Source organism: Mytilus californianus, unplaced genomic scaffold, assembly GCF_021869535.1.
Source record: "Mytilus californianus isolate M0D057914Y unplaced genomic scaffold, xbMytCali1.0.p SCAF_4, whole genome shotgun sequence".
Lineage (NCBI taxonomy): Eukaryota > Metazoa > Mollusca > Bivalvia > Mytilida > Mytilidae > Mytilus > Mytilus californianus.
Genome location: NW_026262690.1, coordinates 109,586,338 through 109,603,960, shown reverse-complemented (window position 1 = coordinate 109,603,960; position 17,623 = coordinate 109,586,338). Strand labels below are relative to the sequence as shown.

The following is a 17,623-nucleotide window of genomic DNA, read 5'->3' as shown; positions in this document are numbered from 1 at the left end:
AAGAAATAAAAAATCTATTTTAAACCGATTTTAATGTCGTTTGTTATATGAGCCTCGTGGGGGTGCTATCTATTGAAATAAAGTTCGCGCTTCTGTTTGCGTTATTTAATTCTAGAAATCAATCACAAATTAGAGTTAATGTTCGAATTAGAGTTGGGTTTACAGTTACCATTCAACTTCAGGTACCATTCAAGTTTTAGACACATTTAAAGGTAAAGTTTAAGTTACAATTCGAGTTCAAGTTTTTTCGAGTAATATTTCGAAATATTTGAAATAAGTGCATATTTCTTATAGTCGTCACAGATTCAGGTTTCAGGTTGGTAGTTCGACAAGGGTCTGAGTGGCATGCGTTAAGTCAGTTAAAATCGGAAACAAACGTACACAAAACACTATTTCATTAACGTAAAGAGAATGTCCTCCGCCCAATGGTTTCATCGGCTACATTTTCAATAGTTTTTTAATACAAATAGTTAAGATAAAATTCTTGCAGCGTATCAAAAGACAGCCAAAAGGTAACAAAGAGACAGTCAAACTCATAAGTCGAAAACGAACTGACAATGTCATGGCAAAAGAAACGAAAGAATTTTATCTTAACTATTTGTATGAAAATAAAATTTAGAATGGAAATTGGGAATGTGTTAAATAACCGAATAGCAAAATTTCACCGAATACCACCAATAAGTCTTCATCACATCGAGAAAATCTCGCACCCGGAAGCGGGCATCAGGTGGCCCCTAAACAAAAATGTGTGCTAGTTTAGTGAAAATGGACGTCAAACTCCAAAACATATAAATGAACTAAAATTTAAAAAACATAAAAGACTAACAAATGCCAGAGGCTCCTGACTTGCGACAGGCGCAAAAAAGCGGCGGGGTTAAATATGTTTTGTGAGATCTCAACCCTCCCCTTATACCTCTAGTAAATGTGGAATAAGCAAACAGCACAGTAGAACTCAGTTCAAAAAATTACCGAGGCCGATTTCAGAATAGGTATCAAAAGAAACTAAACATTTAACTATTCACATGATAAATTAACAGATGAACACCAAAACAGATATTTTTTGGCGACCAATTCTTCGATTATTTGAATAATATCATAAGTTATTTGATATATATATAATATATATATATATATTATATATCTCATTGATGTATGAAGGTTTGTTCTTCAGCTATTTTATTATAATGTTTTTCAGAAGTTTGAGTGGAAACAATCTGACATTTGTCAAGAATGACACTTTTGAACATAACATCAACTTAAAATATCTGTAAGTACAAATATGTTTATTAAACGATTGATAATTGGATGACGTTAGCAACCGATTTTTTAATGCATTATTAGATTACTTGGTTCCTCTTTCGTCGTGTGATAACGTGAGATTTAGCAATTGCGACAAGAACCTAAGCAAGTGTTTGAATGACATTTTTTGATTGTTTTAACATCGTTACCTGTTTTCGAGGTAAATTTCAGTCTATAAAAAGTGTAACACTTATCAATATATCAATTTAAGATGATAAAGAATATAAACATAACAGTATTTGATACAAGATTAATAAAAACATCTATAAGTTTCAGAAAAGTTATTACAATAAAAAGTTTTTACGTATACGTAAAGTCGTTTTATCTTCAAATCGGATAGTGTAGTTATAAAAGGTGTTACTGTAACGAATCACTTGTACTTTTACAAATGTATCACAGGGATACATATATCATAGATATATGTAACAAATTCACAATTTGAATTATTAATTTTTTTTAAATGCATACAATTATGTCACAGTTTGCTAGGTATTGTACAAAACTGCAATTGTTGGTATTGTTTTGAATTTTGATAGCTATTTAAGATGTAAGAGAAAAATAACGACCAGTATAAGCGAAAAGGACGGCATAATTTCTTCATTTGATAATCTATATATATTGATGTCTACTGTTTGAAGCATCGAAACTTGATTTCCTTTGATAATGCCTTAATAATAACAAATAGGACTGTTAGTCCATTGTCTTATATCCAAGTTCACACTATAGAGCATATTTTGTCTGTATCTGTATTTTGCAACTTAGTTGACTAAGCCTTGTCTATGCTTTTATCAAACAGTAACCAACCTCCTACAATGATCGTTATTTTTTCAAGAAACGATTGTTTTAATAATTTCTTTGTCTATATATATATATTGAAATAGAAAATCTAAGAGCCAAAGTGGTTTACAAATATTAGACCACAAATGCGTTGTTAAACACAAAATTACATGTAAATGATATCACTCTTAAATTTCGAAAAGCAGAACACGACAGTTGTTTTAAAATTCAAAAATGACTAGATTCAAACTCACGCCCTGCCTCATACAAAAAATTTTTATAGCAAAAAATTGTGCGTGTTTAAAATGCTATTATTCAAGCCGTAAATTGAAATAAACTTGGTTCTTTTGATTAGCTGCTTAAAGTATCGATTATTTTTCAATAATTACACTTGAAATATTTGACAAGTGATGAAATTCGAAAATTCCAACACAATGTTTGAATGTGGAAATTAATTCATCCTTCACAGGTAACAGAATAATAAAAGCATTATGGCTATCTCACCATTACTTTGTTACAGATATTTGTACAACAATCAAATAACTACAATACAGCAGGGAGCATTTCAAAACTTATTAGCACTGCAGACACTGTATGTATACATAGTTATAGAAATAAGCAGATGTAGTATGAGTTCCAATGAGACAACTCTCTATCCAAGTCAAAATTAATAAAAAGTAAACCATTATAGGTCAACGTACGGCCTTCAACATGGAGCCTTGACTCACATCGAAGAGCAAACTATAAAGGGCCCCAAAATGACTAGTGTAAAACTATTCAAACAAGAAAAGCAACGGTATAATCTACAAAAAAAAACGAGAAACGAGAAACACTTATGAACCACATCAACAAATGAAAACTACTGAACAAGAGGTTCCCGACTTAGGATAGGTGCAAACAAATGCAGCGGGTTTAAACGTTTTAACAGGCGCCAACCTACACCCTAACCTGCAACAGTAGTATAACATTACAACATTGAAAGACACACTATAAAATATCAACTGAAATGGCTCAACCCGATCAAAAAGAAATATTGACAAAAACAATATATTACAAATATGTTTATTGATCAATAACTACATCTTTCTTGAGTTCAGCTCTTCAAACAGAATAACCATTGGTACGTTGTTCGTTTGACTTAACAGTACTCAACGCTATGGAATGCTACGATTGTCTTAGGGAATACTAGAGATTTCCAATAAAATGACATTACTCGACATAACCGACCTATCTCACCGTATCTCAGCCTGTTGCAGTGAAGGGCAGCATAGACTGCATGAATTGTTGACTCGTTGAATACACATACTTTGTTATGTTGAATGTTATTTAAAAATTAGCACAAACTACTGTTTTAATTCTTTACATATTTTGTTATTAAATTTGGGGTGATTTCATTGACAACAACCTTAAAGGGAATAATTAGTTAAGTTACCTGTAATCAAATACATAGATCATTATACTTCGTCATTTCACTTGACCCATATATTTTTCTCTCAAACGATGAATTCCTAAAGCTCATAAATCAAAATTAAGTTTGAACAAATAAAAATAACGGAATCTGAAGCGTGATCATATTCTCATTTTTAAGTAATAACAAGAGTTTCAAACACGCCGGAATGTAAAAGGTGTACACGACTTGCCTCTTCTTAATTTTTTGCATACTTCTATAATTTATTTCAAGATACTTTTGTCGAAAGGTAAAAATTCAGATTACGGATGCATCTTTCTCATAGTACTGTGTCACCTTTCCGTAATATTTTATCAAATGGAATTGATGAGGACGCATCTGCACGAAATATATGATTACACTTTACTGAATCATTTAATTTGTTTATATCTTGTCTTTAATTGTTATGATGCATGGATTCTAGGAAGAGCCCGTACAAACGTAGGTGTAATTTAATGTCAATGATCTTAAACTGATTTTTTTTCTGAAATATTTTGCGTTTAATTATACAAATACGTATGAAAAACGGACATGTACAGGCTATTTAATTGAATTTTTGTTAAGTAAGATGATCTTTTTTAGTTTTATGGCCAACTTATGATAGCATGGGAATATTATATTTACTGGTCTGTGCATCCTTCCGTTCTTCCGTTCTGATCAAAATATAAAAATTTTGATAGCTATTTAAGATGTAAGAGAAAAATAACGACCAGTATAAGCGAAAAGGACGGCATAATTTCTTCATTTGATAATCTATATATATTGATGTCTACTGTTTGAAGCATCGAAACTTGATTTCCTTTGATAATGCCTTAATAATAACAAATAGGACTGTTAGTCCATTGTCTTATATCCAAGTTCACACTATAGAGCATATTTTGTCTGTATCTGTATTTTGCAACTTAGTTGACTAAGCCTTGTCTATGCTTTAATCAAACAGTAACCAACTTCCTACAATGATCGTTATTTTTTCAAGAAACGATTGTTTTAATAATTTCTTTGTCTATATATATATTGAAATAGAAAATCTAAGAGTCAAAGTGGTTTACAAATATAAGACCACAAATGCGTTGTTAAACACAAAATTACATGTAAATGATATCACTCTTAAATTTCGAAAAGCAGAACACGACAGTTGTTTTAAAATTCAAAAATGACTAGATTCAAACTCACTCCCTGCCTCATACAAAAAATTGTTATAGCAAAAAATTGTGCGTGTTTAAAATGCTATTATTCAAGCAGTAAATTGAAATAAACTTGGTTCTTTTGATTAGCTGCTTAAAGTATCGATTATTTTTCAATAATTACACTTGAAATATTTGACAAGTGATGAAATTCGAAAATTCCAACACAATGTTTGAATGTGGAAATTAATTCATCCTTCACAGGTAACAGAATAACAAAAGCATTATGGCTATCTCACCATTACTTTGTTACAGATATTTGTACAACAATCAAATAACTACAATACAGCAGGGAGCATTTCAAAACTTATTAGCACTGCAGACACTGTATGTATACATAGTTATAGAAATAAGCAGATGTAGTATGAGTTCCAATGAGACAACTCTCTATCCAAGTCAAAATTAATAAAAAGTAAACCATTATAGGTCAACGTACGGCCTTCATCATGGAGCCTTGACTCACATCGAAGAGCAAACTATAAAGGGCCCCAAAATGACTAGTGTAAAACTATTCAAACAAGAAAAGCAACGGTATAATCTACAAAAAAAAAACGAGAAACGAGAAACACTTATGAACCACATCAACAAATGAAAACTACTGAACAAGAGGTTCCCGACTTAGGATAGGTGCAAACAAATGCAGCGGGTTTAAACGTTTTAACAGGCGCCAACCTACACCCTAACCTGCAACAGTAGTATAACATTACAACATTGAAAGACACACTATAAAATATCAACTGAAATGGCTCAACCCGATCAAAAAGAAATATTGACAAAAACAATATATTACAAATATGTTTATTGATCAATAACTACATCTTTCTTGAGTTCAGCTCTTCAAACAGAATAACCAGTGGGACGTTGTTCGTTTGACTTAACAGTACTCAACGCTATTGAATGCTACGATTGTCTTAGGGAATACTAGAGATTTCCAATAAAATGACATTACTCGACATAACCGACCTATCTCACCGTATCTCGGCCTGTTGCAGTGAAGGGCAGCATAGACTGCATGAATTGTTGACTCGTTGAATACACATACTTTGTTATGTTGAATGTTATTTAAAAATTAGCACAAACTACTGTTTTAATTCTTTACATATTTTGTTATTAAATTTGGGGTGATTTCATTGACAACAACCTTAAAGGGAATAATTAGTTAAGTTACCTGTAATCAAATACATAGATCATTATACTTCGTCATTTCACTTGACCCATATATTTTTCTCTCAAACGATGAATTCCTAAAGCTCATAAATCAAAATTAAGTTTGAACAAATAAAAATAACGGAATCTGAAGCGTGATCATATTCTCATTTTTAAGTAATAACAAGAGTTTCAAACACGCCGGAATGTAAAAGGTGTACACGACTTGCCTCTTCTTAATTTTTTGCATACTTCTATAATTTATTTCAAGATACTTTTGTCGAAAGGTAAAAATTCAGATTACGGATGCATCTTTCTCATAGTACTGTGTCACCTTTCCGTAATATTTTATCAAATGGAATTGATGAGGACGCATCTGCACGAAATATATGATTACACTTTACTGAATCATTTAATTTGTTTATATCTTGTCTTTAATTGTTATGATGCATGGATTCTAGGAAGAGCCCGTACAAACGTAGGTGTAATTTAATGTCAATGATCTTAAACTGATTTTTTTTCTGAAATATTTTGCGTTGAATTATACAAATACGTATGAAAAACGGACATGTACAGGCTATTTAATTGAATTTTTGTTAAGTAAGATGATCTTTTTTAGTTTTATGGCCAACTTATGATAGCATGGGAATATTATATTTACTGGTCTGTGCATCCTTCCGTTCTTCCGTTCTGATCAAAATATAAAAATTTTGATAGCTATTTAAGATGTAAGAGAAAAATAACGACCAGTATAAGCGAAAAGGACGACATAATTTCTTCATTTGATAATCTATATATATTGATGTCTACTGTTTGAAGCATCGAAACTTGATTTCCTTTGATAATGCCTTAATAATAACAAATAGGACTGTTAGTCCATTGTCTTATATCCAAGTTCACACTATAGAGCATATTTTGTCTGTATCTGTATTTTGCAACTTAGTTGACTAAGCCTTGTCTATGCTTTAATCAAACAGTAACCAACTTCCTACAATGATCGTTATTTTTTCAAGAAACGATTGTTTTAATAATTTCTTTGTCTATATATATATTGAAATAGAAAATCTAAGAGTCAAAGTGGTTTACAAATATTAGACCACAAATGCGTTGTTAAACACAAAATTACATGTAAATGATATCACTCTTAAATTTCGAAAAGCAGAACACGACAGTTGTTTTAAAATTCAAAAATGACTAGATTCAAACTCACGCCCTGCCTCATACAAAAAATTTTTATAGCAAAAAATTGTGCGTGTTTAAAATGCTATTATTCAAGCAGTAAATTGAAATAAACTTGGTTCTTTTGATTAGCTGCTTAAAGTATCGATTATTTTTCAATAATTACACTTGAAATATTTGACAAGTGATGAAATTCGAAAATTCCAACACAATGTTTGAATGTGGAAATTAATTCATCCTTCACAGGTAACAGAATAACAAAAGCATTATGGCTATCTCACCATTACTTTGTTACAGATATTTGTACAACAATCAAATAACTACAATACAGCAGGGAGCATTTCAAAACTTATTAGCACTGCAGACACTGTATGTATACATAGTTATAGAAATAAGCAGATGTAGTATGAGTTCCAATGAGACAACTCTCTATCCAAGTCAAAATTAATAAAAAGTAAACCATTATAGGTCAACGTACGGCCTTCAACATGGAGCCTTGACTCACATCGAAGAGCAAACTATAAAGGGCCCCAAAATGACTAGTGTAAAACTATTCAAACAAGAAAAGCAACGGTATAATCTACAAAAAAAAAAACGAGAAACGAGAAACACTTATGAACCACATCAACAAATGAAAACTACTGAACAAGAGGTTCCCGACTTAGGATAGGTGCAAACAAATGCAGCGGGTTTAAACGTTTTAACAGGCGCCAACCTACACCCTAACCTGCAACAGTAGTATAACATTACAACATTGAAAGACACACTATAAAATATCAACTGAAATGGCTCAACCCGATCAAAAAGAAATATTGACAAATACAATATATTACAAATATGTTTATTGATCAATAACTACATCTTTCTTGAGTTCAGCTCTTCAAACAGAATAACCAGTGGGACGTTGTTCGTTTGACTTAACAGTACTCAACGCTATTGAATGCTACGATTGTCTTAGGGAATACTAGAGATTTCCAATAAAATGACATTACTCGACATAACCGACCTATCTCACCGTATCTCGGCCTGTTGCAGTGAAGGGCAGCATAGACTGCATGAATTGTTGACTCGTTGAATACACATACTTTGTTATGTTGAATGTTATTTAAAAATTAGCACAAACTACTGTTTTAATTCTTTACATATTTTGTTATTAAATTTGGGGTGATTTCATTGACAACAACCTTAAAGGGAATAATTAGTTAAGTTACCTGTAATCAAATACATAGATCATTATACTTCGTCATTTCACTTGACCCATATATTTTTCTCTCAAACGATGAATTCCTAAAGCTCATAAATCAAAATTAAGTTTGAACAAATAAAAATAACGGAATCTGAAGCGTGATCATATTCTCATTTTTAAGTAATAACAAGAGTTTCAAACACGCCGGAATGTAAAAGGTGTACACGACTTGCCTCTTCTTTATTTTTTGCATACTTCTATAATTTATTTCAAGATACTTTTGTCGAAAGGTAAAAATTCAGATTACGGATGCATCTTTCTCATAGTACTGTGTCACCTTTCCGTAATATTTTATCAAATGGAATTGATGAGGACGCATCTGCACGAAATATATGATTACACTTTACTGAATCATTTAATTTGTTTATATCTTGTCTTTAATTGTTATGATGCATGGATTCTAGGAAGAGCCCGTACAAACGTAGGTGTAATTTAATGTCAATGATCTTAAACTGATTTTTTTTCTGAAATATTTTGCGTTTAATTATACAAATACGTATGAAAAACGGACATGTACAGGCTATTTAATTGAATTTTTGTTAAGTAAGATGATCTTTTTTAGTTTTATGGCCAACTTATGATAGCATGGGAATATTATATTTACTGGTCTGTGCATCCTTCCGTTCTTCCGTTCTGATCAAAATATAAAACCTTTAAAATTATATACCAACTGTTAGTTTGGCCCAGATTAAGTGGTGCACTGAACTTGGAGTTATTATCATGTGAAGGGGCACGGTGTCTTCAGGCCACACATTCATGTTGCAAATGTTCTGATTAATACACGTTCATGTATATATATCTCCAGGATTCATAACTGTCTCTTTGGTCGCGCGCTTGTCTCGACAGTAACTTCTCAAAGGTGATCAAGGGAAAAGAAATATGGTCACTATTGGTCTTGTTCAGTTAAACCATTGCCAAAGTGGAGAGTCCGTTTAGATGAGCGGGATGTACAAGTACGCAGTCCCGTCCGTTCAGAGTGGGGACGTTAGATCCGATGCCTCTTTTAGATACAATGTCACGCTCTCTACATGTTAATTATGCATGAAATATTTGCCACTGGACGTTAAGCAACCAAATGTCAATCAATCGACAGTAGCATAACTTGAATTTTATTTCTGGTGAGGCAAATGATTTGAATCTTGGCAGTTAAAGCCTCACCTTGGTTTAAAGACGTCAATACCAGTAGGAATGCCAAAATAAATGAATCGCAAAATAGGTGTAGGTGATCATACTCTTGATAGGTCACACAATGGTAAAAAGATACTGTCTATGAAAAATCCAGATTTGTGGAATTCTATCATGAAAAAATATTTCAGATTCCTGTATGGATGATAATAACTGGGAGAACTATTTAGTCTTGCTTATACAAAACAAGGTAGAAGAGTACTACATAAAATGTATGAATGCCAGTGTCTGTTGAAAACTTTGCCCACCAAAAGTAACAAGTCCGTTGCCAAAAAAAACAACCAAGCATCATATCAGTTTCACGGGTATGACCTCTTGTTTGAATCAGTTTTTTGCGAGTTATACTTTGTCTGTTACTTAAAAAAGGTATGTGTATCTACCTTGTTCATTTTAAATTGCATCTTGGATCCGCATTTGGCAACAAAATCTTATTATATTATGTTGTTAAATGTTACTAACCTTACACATTTCCGTAAATGATTTACACATTAAAATAAATTCGGTGACCCCCTTTTAGTTGTTTATCAATAAAATGGATAAAATACTCTAAGTTAGTTCACTTCAAGGGATATCAAACATATTCCCTGGAAATATCTTTTGTATTTGAACTCTGATAGCATTCCTGTGAAACAAATTAATACAGAACAATCCCTAATCGAACACACCTTAATTCTAAAAAAAACAACATATATAGGGATTTCTTTATCAATAGATTTTATAATAAATGAAATATAATTTTGTTTATAAATTAAACGGAAGCGATAGTTTTATCTGAATTTTTAACCTTTATAAAGAGACAGATTCTGACAAATTCTGCTTTCGATATTTCTGAAATTGTCAGAAACATATCCTTCTAAATTTTCCCCGCAACAAATATAATAAAAAGATAGATAAACAATAAAGAAAGACATAGAAAAAAGTATAATGGGGCGTTCAACAGCAAAGTATATTGAAAAATAATTGTCATAATCAAAACCATGAAAGATAACTCGAATCGTACGTATGATAGGTATGGGATACGTGTGTAAATACGTGATCTTATGTCGGTAAAATAAAGGCGGGAATCTGGAAAACCACCTGATAAATAAAAATGCAATATTTCTATCATTTTCCGTCATGATAATTTTTTTTATATGGTCGAAAATTCCAGTGTGTGATTTTAAAAGTCTTGGAATATTTTGTTAAAACTTAAGCTACGTATTTAGTCAAATTCGATGGTTGGCAAAAACCCGTCCCATTAGGTGCGTGCGTCGAGTTAAGTACGTATGTCATTTTATTGGAAATCTCTACTATGACATTAGGTGACACTGTTTTATTATAACTTGAAGATATTTTGTGATACATAGTATGGTTTTTACACTACTTAATGATGTTGTGAAAATACTCAATATGGTTTAGTCTTTACTTAATGCTATTTTGATATTACATGATATGGTTTCGTAATGACTTGATATGGTTTCGTAATGACTTGATATGATTCCGTAATGACTTGATGATTTTGGCATTACTTAATATGATTTCGTTAATTAAAGTGGATGTGGCTTTAGGCAATAGGGTTTAATTATTACTTGGTATGTATGCGGCTACACGGAATATGGTTGATTCAGAACGTAATACGTGGTTTTGTTATTTCGTAACAATGATGTGTTCGTTCCAGTATTTGATATGGTTTTGTCATTATTTGATGAGGTTATCACAGAAATTGATGAGGCAAAACCAATTTCTCATTTTGTGAGGTTTCAGGTTGGTATTTCGACAAGGGCTTGAGGGACATGCGTAAAGTCAATTAAAATCGGGAAAATTCGTACGCAAAACACTATTTCTTTAACGTTAAGAGAATGTCCTCCGCCCTATGGTTTAATCAGCTAGATTTCCAATAATAATTCAATACAAATAGTTAAGATAAAATTCGTGCAGCGTAACAAAAGAGAGGCGAAAGGTAACAGAGAGACGTTCAAACTCATAAGTCGAAAACGAACTGACAATGTCATGGCAAAATATGTCAAAGAAACAACAACCCGACCAAAGAGCAGATAACAGCCGAAGGCCACCAATGGGTCTTTAACGCAGCGAGAAAATTCCGCATCCGAAGGTGGGCCTCAGCTGGCCCCTAAATAAAAATGTGTACTAGTTCAGTGAAAATGGAATTCATACTAAACTCCAGAACATATAAATAAACTGAAATTAAAAGATTAACAAAGGCCAGAGGCTCCTGACTTGGGACAGTCGCAAATAAGCGGCGGGGTTAAACATGTTTTGTTAGATCTCAACTCTCCCCCTTTACATCTAGCCAATGTAGAATAAAGAAACAAACAGCAATACGCACAGCAACACTTAGTTTAAAAGAAGTCCGAGTCCGATGTCAGAATAGGTAACAAAAGAAACTAAGCAAAATGATAACGATACATGAATTAACAAAGGACTACTAGCAGTTACTGACATGCCAACCCCTGACCTCAATTAAACTGATTGAAAGACTATGTCTTCATCATATGAAAAATCAAGCACAATCCCTCCCGTTAGGGATTTAGTATTATACCATCATAAAATATATGAAAAGAACATAACCCGTATCATGCCAACAACTGGTTTTAGAATAAATGTGTTTATTTCCGATGCAAAGATCCTATGAGTGAATCAATATTAATACCAAAAATATGCCATCCTTAATGACCTGACAACAGTATCGTAACTATATCCCTTCTGAATAAGTCTGTTTAAATGTTTGGTAAGCTTTTGAGTTGAATGTCGACATTTGTAAAGAATATTACCATAAAAGATTGGATGTGAAATACCTGAACGTATAAGATGTGTTCATGTTCATTTATATTTACGAATGATGTCCTTGTACCGATGATAAAATTTAGTAAATATTTTGACTAGTTTGTGATATCGAAAACCCTGGTGTAACAATTTTTCAGTAATACAGAGATTTGTTTCGTTAAAATCAAATACGTTGTTACATATACGAGCAAAGCGAACAAGTTGAAATATATAAACACCATAAGATGGTGTCAAAGGAACATCACCATCTACAAATGGATAATTAACAATAGGAAATGAAAAATCATCTCTTTTATCATAAATTTTGGACGTAAGCTTACCGTTAAAGATATAGATATCAAGATCCAGAAAGTTAGTTCGGTAGGATAAATCTCTTAAGTGTACATACTGAAGTCGTCATTATTGAGAGCCAATATATCATCCAAATATCTAAAAGTGTTTTAAATTTTTGAATCAGATGTTGTTTCGATGGGTCTTTGTTGATTTTTGTCATAAATTGTAACTCATAACAATACAGAAACAGGTCCGCAATAAGTGGTGCACAGTAAGTCCCCATGGGAATTCCGTTTACCAAAATATACCACCTTTAAACCTTTAAACATGTGACAACTTTAGCTCAGCCGTTCTTCGTCGGATATCCAGTAGATACACAGGTCTAACACTATAATAAATAAACAATTCCTATCAAATAAAGCACAAGAATGCATGCTTTGCGGCAATATTTGAACCCCCTGCTTTTGTTACATAGCGGCAAGACTAACTGTTTGGCACTGATATTGAGATATAAAATTACAGATATAGGAAGGTCTGTTCGTTAGTATTTTTGTACGTGCTGATTATATGAAAAAAGAAATACCAAAAGTGAAATGTTTCTATAATGAACTGGGTCAAATTAAGTTAAATATATAAAATATATCATTAAACATTTACTTGTTAATCGGTAACGATTGAATGTAATTTGAGTTTGTCAAAAATGTGATGCGCATACAATAACTTGATAAAATAATGACATTTTACTATAATTTAAACCTCGATTTGTCTATTCTTAATCGATTCATGAGATTTGCACATCAGCTAACTGTTTTTGCTTTGATTTATAATTTTTTTCAGAGATTTGAGTGGAAACAATTTGACATTTGTCAAGAATGACACTTTTGAACATAACATTAACTTGCAACATTTGTAAGTACAAATATATTTATTGAACGATTGATAGTTTTATGACGTTAACAACCGAGTTTGTTTATGTAGTATTAAATTATTAGGTTCTTATTTAATCGTGAGATAATGTGAGATAAGCACTTGGAACAAAAACCTAAACATGCGGTTGAATGACATTTGTTGATTGTTTTTAACATACAAACCTGATTACGAGGTAAATCTCAGTCGTTTAAATTGGCACATTAATCAAAATATGAATTTAACATGATGAATAATATAAACATTACAGTGTACAAAAGTTATACGTAAACTCATTTTACCTTCAAATCGGCTAGTGTAGTTATAAAAGGTGTTACTGTAACAAATCACCTGAATTTTTACAAATGTATCACAGGGATACATGTATCATAGATCTATGTAACAAATTCACGATTTAGACTGTTCTTTTATTTTTAAAGCACAAAATTATGAAACAGTTAGCAAGGTATTGAACAAAACTGTATTGTTTTGAATCGCTGTAGCTATCTCAGATGTAAGAGAAAAAATAAAGACCAGTATAAGCGAAAATGACGGCATAAATTTCTTCATTTGTTGATTTATACATATAAATGTGTACTGTTAGAAGCTGCGAAATTTATTTGATTTCCTTTGATAATGTCTAAAAAAAACAACAAATACGACTGTTAGTCCATTGTCTTATATCAAAGTTCACACAATAGACCATATTTTGTCTGTATCAGTATTTCACAACTTAGTTGACTAACATTGTAAATGCTTTAACCAAACAGTAACCACATTCCAACAATGATCGGTAATTTAACAAGACACGATTATTTTATTTATTTCTTTGTCTATATATCAATATATTGAAAAAGAAAATCTAAGAGTTAAAATGGTTTACAAAAATAAGACCAAAGATACGTTCTTAAACACGAAGTTACATGTAAATGATATATCATTTTTAAATTTCGAAAAGCAAAACAAGACAGTTGTTTTAAAATTCAAAGATGATTAGATTCAAACTCACGCATTACCTCATAAATAAGATTTTTTAACCAGTAAATGACATAAATTTGGTTCTTTTAATTATCTGCTTAAAGTTTCGATTATATTTCAATGATTAAATTTGAAATACTTGATTAGTGATGAATCGACAATTTCAACACAATGTTTGCACGTGGAATTTAATTCATCGTTCACCGGTAACAGAATCACAAAAGCATTATCGTTATCTCACTTTTACTTTGTTTCAGATATTTGTACAACAATAAAATAACTACAATACAGCAGGGAACATTTCAAAACTTATCAGGACTGTTGGAAATGTATGTAAATATGTTTATAAAAATAAACAGATGTGGTGTGAGTGCCAATGAGACAACTCAATTTCCAAGTCACGATGTATAAAAAGTTAACCACAATAGGTCAACGTACAGCCTTATTTTTTGTTAAATTTGCACTTGACAAAAAATTGTGCAGAATGTTTTTTTGTTTCAAATAAAGAAATATTTTAAAATATTTTAAAATAAAACCATGCCACCTAATGTCATTAGTTGAAAGGGTTTTATTATAACTTGAAGATATTTTGTCTTAACATTACATGGTTTTTACACTATTTATAATGATGTTGTGAAAATACTCAATATGGTTTAGTCTTTACTTAATGTTATTTTGATATAACATGATATGGTTCCGTAATGACTTGATATATGACCTACTGAATAATACTTATTACCGGATTATTACTAACATGAGCAACATGATGGGTGCCACATGTGAAGCAGGATCTGCTTACCCTTCTGGAGCACCTGAGATCATCCTCAGTTTTTGGTGGGGTTCGTGTTGCTTAGTCATTATTTGTTCTATGTTGTGTTTTGTGTACTAATGATCGTCTTTTTTTTAACCATGGCGTTGTCACTTTATTTTCGATTTACGAGTTTGAATGTCCCTCTGGTATCTATCGTCCCTCTTTGATATGGTTTCGTAATGACTTGATATGGTTTCGTAATGACTTGATATGATTTTGGCATTACCTAATATGATTTCATTATTTAAAGTGGATGTGTCATTAGGCAATGTAGTTTAAACATTACTTGATGTGTATGTGGATACACAGAGTATAGTTGTTTCGGAACGTAATATGTGGTTTCAGGCGTAAATATAAAATTTCAATCCTGGTATCTATGATGAGTTTATTTACAACCACTGGATCGATGCCACTGCTGGTGGAGATTTATTTCCCCGAGGGTATCACCAACCCAGTAGTCAGCACTTCTGTGTTGACTTGATTTATCATTGATATGTTCATAATTATAACTTAACTGTTAACAAAACTTTGAATTTTTGAAATACTAAGGCTTTTCTACCTCAGGAATAGATTACCTTAGCTGTATTTGGTAAAACTTTTAGGAATTTTTGGTCCTCAATGCTCTTCAACTTCGTACTTTATTTGGCATTTTTAATATTTTTTGATTTGAGCGTCACTGATGAGTCTTTTGTAGACGAAACGCGCGTCTGGCGTAAATATAAAATTTCAATCCTGGTATCTATGATGAAATGTTTTGTAACTTCGTAATAATGATGTATTCGTTCCAGTATTTGATATGGTTTTGTCATTTTTTTTTATGAGGGTATCACATCAATTCATGAAGCAATACCGCTTACCGTTTTTGAAAAAAATATATATTTTAAACCGAATTAAATGTCGTTTGTTGTATGAGCCTCGCGGGGATGCTATCTATCGAGTTAAATTTCGCGTTACTATTCTTGTTATTCAATTCTAGAAATCAAGCCATAATTAGAGTTAAAGTTCGAGTTAGAGTTGAGTTTACAGTTGCCATTCGAGTTAAACTTCAAGTTTAAGTCACATTTAAAGGTAAAGTTCTAGTTAAAATTCGACTTCAACTTTTTTCGAGTAACATTTCGATATATTTATAATGAGTACGCATTTTTAAGTTTCGTCGCAGATTCAGGTTTTAGGTTGATATTTCTGCAAAGGCATTGGTGCATGCTTAAAGTCAGTTGAACTCTGTATACAAAACACTCTTTTTAACGTAAAGAAGGAATGTCTTCCGCCAAATGATTCCATCGGCTACATTTTAAATAGTTATTTAATACAAATAGTTAAGATCAAATTTTTCCAGCGTAACAAAAGACAGGCGAAAGGTAAATAAGAGATATCGAAAACGAACTGACAATGTCATGGCAAAAGAAACGGAAGAATTTTACCTATTTGTATGGAAATACAATTGAGAATGGAAATATGGACAGGCGCAAAAATGCGGCGGAGTTAAACATGTTTTGTGAGATCTCAACTTATACCTCGAGCAAATGTGGAATGAACAAACACAAAGCAATACGCACAGATAAACTCAGTTCAAAAGAAGTCCGAGTCCGATGTCAGAATATGTGACAAAAGAAACTCAGCACATACATAAATTAACAAAGGAATACTAGCAGTCACTTACATGCCAGATCCAGATCGGTAAAGATTGATTGTAATGTGAGTTTATATAGAATGTGATGCGCATACAATAACTTAATAAGATAATGACATTTTACGATATCTTACCGCGATTTGTCTTTTCCTAATTGATTCATGAGACTACAACATTAGCCAACTGATTTTGCATTGTTCTATTAATTATATGTTTTCTTCAGAAGTATGAGTGGAAACAATTTGACATTTGTCAAGAATGACACTTTTGAACATAACATCAACTTAAAATATTTGTAAGTACATATATATCTATTGGATGATTGATAGTTTTCTGACGATACCAAACCGCTTTTCTAATGCAGTATTAGATTATTTGGTTCCTATTTCATTGTGAGATAATGTGAGATTAAGCTATTGCGACATGACCCTAAACATGTGGTTGAATGAAATTTGTTGATTATTAAACATCCTTAACTGTTTACGAAAATGAAATTTGTTGATTATAAAACATCCTTACCTGTTTACGAGGTAAATTACAGTCTATAAAAAGTATAACATTTATCAATATATGAATTTAAGATGATAAAGAATATAAGCACAACCGTATTTGATACAAGAATAACCAAACATCTATAAGTTTAGTTTATAAGTTAGTGCAATAAAAAGTTTTTACTTATACGTTACGTAAAGTCGTTGTACCTTCAAATCGGCTAGTGTATTTATAAAAAGTGTTACTGTAACAAATTACTTGAACTTCTACCAATGTATCACTTCGA

The 17,623-nt window shown here is 31.8% G+C and overlaps 2 protein-coding genes across 12 annotated transcripts in view; one reads left to right on the top strand and one right to left on the bottom strand.

The window, feature by feature from the left end:
• LOC127739083 (cytochrome P450 2C29-like) overlaps positions 1–17,623 on the bottom strand; it is a 480,581-nt gene that overhangs the window by 173,916 nt on the left and 289,042 nt on the right. The window lies entirely within an intron of this gene.
• LOC127739087 (leucine-rich repeat-containing protein 70-like) overlaps positions 1–17,623 on the top strand; it is a 48,904-nt gene that overhangs the window by 17,837 nt on the left and 13,444 nt on the right. For 2 of the 8 annotated variants that reach the window (XM_052250673.1, XM_052250674.1), the window contains exons 3-9: positions 1,196–1,267; positions 2,597–2,668; positions 4,963–5,034; positions 7,330–7,401; positions 13,358–13,429; positions 14,662–14,733; positions 17,069–17,140. In XM_052250673.1, coding sequence (XP_052106633.1) covers positions 1,196–1,267; positions 2,597–2,668; positions 4,963–5,034; positions 7,330–7,401; positions 13,358–13,429; positions 14,662–14,733; positions 17,069–17,140 — 504 coding nt within the window. The remainder of the gene's footprint in view (positions 1–1,195; positions 1,268–2,596; positions 2,669–4,962; positions 5,035–7,329; positions 7,402–13,357; positions 13,430–14,661; positions 14,734–17,068; positions 17,141–17,623) is intronic. The other 6 variants (XM_052250676.1, XM_052250675.1, XM_052250677.1 and 3 more) reach the window with 6 other exon arrangements.